The sequence below is a fragment of the Antedon mediterranea genome, chromosome 6 (assembly GCF_964355755.1).
Source record: "Antedon mediterranea chromosome 6, ecAntMedi1.1, whole genome shotgun sequence".
NCBI classification, from domain to species: domain Eukaryota; kingdom Metazoa; phylum Echinodermata; class Crinoidea; order Comatulida; family Antedonidae; genus Antedon; species Antedon mediterranea.
In genome coordinates, this window is record NC_092675.1 from 11,677,113 (window position 1) to 11,684,428 (window position 7,316).

At 33.6% G+C, this 7,316-nt stretch overlaps 1 protein-coding gene across 2 annotated transcripts in view; it reads left to right on the top strand.

The window, feature by feature from the left end:
• The window catches only part of LOC140052633 (guanine nucleotide-exchange factor SEC12-like), a 57,755-nt gene extending 51,761 nt beyond the window's left edge, over positions 1–5,994 (top strand). The window contains exons 7-10 of one of the 2 annotated variants that reach the window (XM_072098299.1): positions 104–277; positions 1,805–1,877; positions 1,975–2,134; positions 3,820–5,993. In XM_072098299.1, coding sequence (XP_071954400.1) covers positions 104–277; positions 1,805–1,877; positions 1,975–2,134; positions 3,820–3,911 — 499 coding nt within the window. In that variant the 3' untranslated portion in view covers positions 3,912–5,993. Of the gene's footprint in view, positions 1–103; positions 278–1,804; positions 1,878–1,974; positions 2,135–3,819 lie in introns of both variants that reach the window. The other variant, XM_072098300.1, reaches the window with a different exon arrangement.
• The last annotated feature ends 1,322 nt before the right edge of the window (positions 5,995–7,316 follow it).

The window sequence follows — 7,316 nt, forward strand, 5'->3', positions numbered from 1 at the left end:
AACACGTTCCTAGCTTGGCAAGTTGAGAATAGTGTCCTGGTTGATTCCCGTTGTTGGATTACCTTGGTTTCAATAACACGTCAGTGTTCTGTTACTATTGCAGGTTTGGCTTGGTGGCAGGTAAAACGACAGAATGTAGCATGTTTACTCTTCACATACCACACATTCAGTCACGAAAATCTCAACCCAGTTACATAACAAAGTGGGACACAACAAAGTTCATTCCACAACTATCTGTTTCAACAGGTCAAGATATTCTTTCTTGTATTGCTGTTAGGTAAGTTAAAATTAACTAGCTATTTCTTCTATTTCAGGAAATACCACTACTCAGAGGCGCATCCAGTGGGGGTTCACGGGGGTCCTGACCCTCTATTTTGTTATGAAAACATCACGAATCGTCCCTATCGTAATTTTGTCAATAGAAACAAACAATGTATCGATGCAAAGTGCCGTATTGCATAATCACAAGTGGGAACAGTCGACGCAACAGTGCTGCAAACATCGCTACAACGAAAGAACAGAGGAAAACATATAAGTATGTCGGGGTGAACAAGGTCAAAGTCTACGGCAACTGACGTTGACAAGCAAACCGAGCAGGTTTGATTTAACCTACGCACTTGGTTCCCACTGGAGAAGTAACGCGCGGCGAGGACGTAGACCCAACACAAGCGAGTTGACACATAATTAATCGCTTGTGAATGGTCAAGTTGTTTACGTCTTTGCGTTTACGTTGCATAGGTAGCGTAGCTAGTGGGAAAACGACATTTACTGTATGGTGGGCCGGGAATCAATTCCTTTTGATTTACACACACTGGAGGCGTTCGGGGTATGCGGGGAGAATCGGGTCAAAGTCTATGGCCGGAAACTGATTTTGGGTTTGCAACTCTCTTAAACAAGCCCAAAAAAAAATAAATAAATGTGGTTGTATGTTTGCCAAGAATAAGTATTTTAATAAAAATGAGTTATTTTTTGTTGAAGTGTATATAGTGTTAACATTTGTCATATTTGTGCGCGCGTAAACTGATTCAAATGATATTGCTCTGTATACTCCTTTGGTTTCTATTTTTAATTCTGATATCCCATTTCTGCCTCCTTTGATACACAGATGGGAACATTTTAATTTAGATTAAATACTGTATCTCTATTGAAATTTGTAAGGCATAGTGTTTTATGTATACCATAATTGTACCCTCTTCATTTTTTCTAAATAACAGTGAAAACATGGACTCTTTCCCACCTCTCGAAATCAAATTGCCTCACAAACGCTTAATCATATGATTGATGAAGTGTGTACCAGTGACATGGAAATATATAGTGTAAAAAGAAATTATGGGAAGACAGGCGTAGGAAATAATTAAGAAAAAGAAATAATCATCTGCCATTAGAGCAATGAATGTTAGAGAATGATGTGTCTTGGTTTTTGTACTTTTCTGTTTATTGTTAAATATAATGTATTTTTTTTATTGTATTTTGTACTTAAGTATAATAGATGTTATATTTTGTCATGTTGAAGAGAGCTCGTGGATATCAGTTGACCTGAGGATTCAGCTGGAAGAACCTCTTTAAAGAAATTGCAAAGAAATAAATATATTTACTGTATTTTAAGATTCACTTAAAGACTCTTATTTTAATTCGATATGTGCTGAAAATGATGAATATTTAAAGTGAGAAAAGTGCTTTAGATTCAGATAAAAATGTAGTTGTAATTGTATAGTTTGTATGGAAATTACCAAAAGATCGGTGTTGGATATATTGGGTATTGGGTATACTGCATCAAAATCTAAAATGTATTTTTCATTCTTAGCCACGGAGGTCATTATGTTGGAGTTGGAACAATGACAGGATCAATTGCAGTATATGTAGCCTTTAGTTTAAAGGTATGTTTTAATTTCTTAACTATATAAAGGGAAATGAAACGATTAAAATAGTTTAACTACCGTATTTGTACGAATAAACACCCCATTTATTTTACAGAAATTGCATGCAGTTAATAGTGTACACAGTATATTTGTAACTGGTCTATCATTTGTTCCAATTACGAAAAGGACACGTAAAATTCTTGGAGAATTAGATGCTGCTCTCTTAAGTGTATCTCCTGATAAGTCAATGAAAATAACACCGGTATTTAGTCCAAGTAAGTTTAGTAGATCAATAATAAGAACTTTTCAATTCAAACGTTTAATTAAGTGGACATTTTTCATGTGCCAGTATGATGTAAAGACCTTGTAATCCCTAGTGCACAAGGTGTTATTACACTGTTTTGGCCTGGCCTAGATCCTTAATTTTAAGACCCACACCATAACCTGTAGTATTAAATGCTTTCTTTAAAATAACCACTGAAAATTCACAGTTTGTAAATATAATTTAATGCCTTTTACTACATTCCTTAAAAAATTATCGCAAGATTCTCTTTCATGATTTTGCAATGTAATTATTATGTCCACTAGTACTCGTTCATAGAGAAAACAGCAAAATGCCACTAAACAAGTTTTTAAATTTGGCAGTTGCGCATGAGCATATCACCAGAATGATATACAGTAGGGTATAATACGGTATCAGTCGACATAGCGCAAATAGAAAAGTCCCAAGTAATGATTCAGTTTACAATTGATTTTATTTTGGCAAACTAAATACTCTAATACAACATCCCTAGTACACATACAGTATATCCTATGTAGTGTTTGTAATTCAGAACAAATTTAAAAATGTGGAGTGTTGTTCTTGTATGTTCATATAAATGGCAAGCCTTGTCGTATACATCCACCCATGGAAGTATAAAAATAGGAGAGAGCTCCAAAGACAAGCCTTTGTAATTACGTAGCCCGCCACCTCCCCATATAGCACAACACGTTACACAATGTTAATTGCATCTTACGCGCAGTGTGCCTCCGCATGGTCGCGTTCCGAGTCACTGCACATGGCTCCTGATATCGACGATGCGACGTCACATGCTTGTTTAATCTGCATGCAGAGGAGATAAAATGGCTGCTCATAGCAAGGATGATTATAATAATAGCCTAGATTATAATAACTATGATAGGACTACTCCAGCCCTAGCCTAAAACTATAGGCCTAGTCACAGTTTGTAATCGTATACCTCCCCGCATCCATTAAACAAACCCACGAAAATTTGTCTAATGTATTTCGTCAATATCTTTGGCCGGCAGCCCAACAACTAATGTAAGAATGTAAAGTAATAACCAAAATAAACAAAATTACAGCTGTATGACGATGTATATTAATATTTTATAGTAAATCCAAAGGCAAATTACTGAAAAAATTACAATGCTGTGGGTATCAGTCAGTGGCTGGATCTCAATGGAGATACAAAAAAAAAAAATGAAATGCTAAATCAAAATTTTATAGTAAATATATATATTGCATAAACAGCAAGTAAATTACAGTAACGACTATAAGGAAAAAATTTCCCTAAAATGTCATATGTAAACGTGTTATCAATATTTAGGGATTTTTAAGCGGGAAGCAAACATTTTGACAAACAATAGTAGTATATGTGTTTGTTTGTGTATATTTAAGGCTCTCACCTCCTCTACGGTAGAGAGCTGACTAGAGGCGGCGGCTGACCTTGGTAATAAAGTCTGCGCTGTTGGCACAAGGCTTTGACTTTGAAAATACCATGGCGACATCCTGTTAACGCGCAACAATACATTCAAGCTCTCTCCTATTTTTATACCTCTATGATCCAGCCCTGTATAACAATTATTAGAGATTTTTTATTGAAGAGTTTGTGTGTTGGAGGGTTGTTGTTGCAAGATGAATATTTTTAAATTAACATTGTTTTATTTTTCTTGTTCATAGTTGAATACCCAGTCTGGCTGATGTTTATTGGGGCAGCTGTCATTATCGTCTGCATTTTCTTCTTTCTTGCTTATATGGGATTTAATATTTGAACAACCGACAACAGAGTGAATCTGTGAGGCATCAGTATTAATTTATAAAGTAGAGAAGATTGTATATTGCTAATTTATTTCTGAAATACAATATGTTAAAGCTTTTGTAGAATAGTTGACATTGGACTATAATGATAATATTCCTTTCATTTGCACAGCTGGTTCTGAGTGTAGTAGGACTTTGCTCTACAAAGGATATTTAGATATGTGCCTTAGAATTGATTGGCGTGTTCTTATCCTGAATTAGTTATCATAAGCAAATATCTAAATATACTGTATTTTGCAGAGATCTTATAGCAAAAAAGTAATAATAATCAGGTTATAACAATTTAAATTTTAAATCGAGAAGTAAGAAACTCAAAACCTACGCTTGTATGATGTTGATGTTATACTGTATGCACTTCAACACAGCCTCACGCCAACTTGATCTCAATTCAACCCGACCTCAATCAAACCCGAGTTAGTTTAGGGGCAAGTTGGATTGAATTCTTATTTATGCATTTTATTTAATTTTAATTCAATCATGGTTAAAAAAAATTGACAATTTAAATGATGTTTAGCATCAGACCACTTTTATTTGTTTTCCTCTTTGTACAGAGAACTTATTTTGAAAAAATCTATAAACTATTTAAACAAATTAATATTGTAATTGAGGTTTCAACAATGGCTATTGGAAATTACTGATCGATTCAGCAGCAGTTTTTATTAGATAGTTAAATTAAGGTGTGATTAAAAGAAAAAAATAAATAACTGACTTCTGGCCATGTGTCATTATGTAGGATTTACTAGTCAGGTTCCTCATGTATGAAAATAGGGCTTCCGTAGGATTTTAATGCCCAAAGTGAGATTTCACTTGATTTTACTTTATTATGGTTCTAGGATACCAAAAATGCTAGGTAACACATTTTCACGATCCTGTAACCATGGTAACTGCCCCAAGTTCAAAATGGCGACCAAATGGCCATATCTCCATAACCCTTTGGTTATTGGTATCAAAATACTCGGAATAAATATATTTATATTCGTTGTATTTGAACATTTTTACTCAATGCAACCGGAAATGCTATTTTCTGTACTATTGACCCTTGACCTTGACTCGTACTGTATCTTAAAAACGGCTGGTCTTAAAAATTTAAAAATGGTCTTAAATTGCTCAGACCATATATATTTATATTTATTGTAATGCAATATTTTGTTAAAAAATGTCCGGAAGCAAAGTTATTGATCTTTGACATAGAGAATAGCTTACAAGGATTTTTATTCAGTAGTCTCTGGTCATATCTCCATAACCCTTTGGTATATTGACAAGATATGTGTATCAAAATACTCGGAATAAATATATTAATATTCGTTCTAATAGACCATTTTAACTAAATGTAACCGGAAATGCTATTTTTCTTTACTAGTGACCCTTGACCTTGACTCACACTGTATCTAAAAAACGGCTGGTCATGGAAATTTAAAAATGGTCTTAAATTGCTCAGACCATATATATTTATATTTATTGTAATGCAATATTTTGTTAAAAAATGTCCGGAAGCAAAGTTATTGATCTTTGACATAGAGAATAGCTTACAAGGATTTTTATTCAGTAGTCTCTGGTCATATCTCCATAACCCTTTGGTATATTGACAAGATATGTGTATCAAAATACTCGGAATAAATATATTAATATTCGTTCTAATAGACCATTTTAACTAAATGTAACCGGAAATGCTATTTTTCTTTACTAGTGACCCTTGACCTTGACTCACACTGTATCTAAAAAACGGCTGGTCATGGAAATTTAAAAATGGTTTCAAATTGCTCAGACCATACATATTTATATATATTGTAATGCAATATTTTGTAAGAAAATGACCAGAAGTAAAGTTATTCACCATTGACATAGAGAATAGCTATTTACATTACTTACAAGGATGGATGGTCAGATGTTTTAGCCCTACTCTGACGTAATTTTCACTTTTACTAGGAATACATCATTAATACTTAAGTAATGTGGGACTCCAACAACCTCCAGATCACTAGCCTGGCGTTCACTAGGATAATTATGTTATGCATTCAGTTCTTTTCTAAACTCACATTTTCAAATATTGTTTTCAATTGCCACTTTGAACTTCTATAAACGTATTAATTGAAGATTTCTGATTTGGCTAAAAGTAGTAAATGTCAGAGTGAGATTTGATGGTAATTAGGTGATCATTTAGAATAAAATGATCACCTATTGTTATTGTATGAAATCTTTATTTTTAGGTGATCATTTAGAATAAAATGATCACCTATTGTTATTGTATGAAATCTTTATTTTTTGGTTATCCGCAACGAAGTTGCAGGATAACCTCTTGTGATTGTAGGAAATCATCATCATCTTTTTTGTCATCTTCTTTCTTTCTGTATGATTTTTGTGTCACGCTTTTCTCTAAAACTTGCAAACATAACATTTTGTTAACTGTTAACATTTTGACATTTATGTAACGTCGTCAAACGAAGCTTTTCATGATGTTTACAACTGCGCAACGCGACGTACGCGCGATTTAACGATTTTCTCGTATTTAACACATGTCGAAAACCAAATAACATTTTAAAGTGAAACTTTGCAAAAGTTTAATTTATATCATGCGCTAACTGTCTGTTGAAAAAAAATTGCGTGTTTTACACAAAGTTACGCGCGAACGCGCATTTAAAATTTCAAAATGCGCAAAATTAATTTCTAATCAACTTTCTACGCGTTTCATGTCATTTTAAGCATGTCAAAAATTCCCACGCGTGCGCAAATGTTTACGTGTGCGGTGCGCACGTAGCATTAAAAACATTATTTTTTTCGCGTGATTTATGTTTTTCCAGCCTCTTCTAGTAATTTTATCAACTTTTAAACAATTTCGACTTAAAGTTACGTCATACGAGCACGTCGAATTGGACAATATGGGCGCGTTTTTGATGAAAAAGTTCAAAAATTCGTCAAAAATATGCCTTTTTTTAAACAGTCGTAATTTCTAAACTGCACGGTCAACTTTTTGTGGATGACATTTTCTGGAATTTGATGAGTTGTAGATATCGGATCATGTATTAATATGGCTAACCGGACATTGTGGCGTCATCGTGTGGCCACGCGAATATACAATTTAGGATTTTTGTATCTTTTGTCATAGCTCATCACATTTAATAGAACGCATCTCCACTTATTCGTTTTCCATTGTCTAGTTCAATCAACTATCTTTCGCATGAGTTAAAAATATTTTAATTTTTATGACGTCATCATGCCTAAAAATTGAAATTACGTGTGGCATTAATTTCATCTTTACAGTAAATTTTAAACTGTTATAGCTCGCAAGAATAAAATGTGATAATCACAATTAAAACGTTTTCCGGAAGCTATTGGATTGTAGATACGAAATCATGTAAACA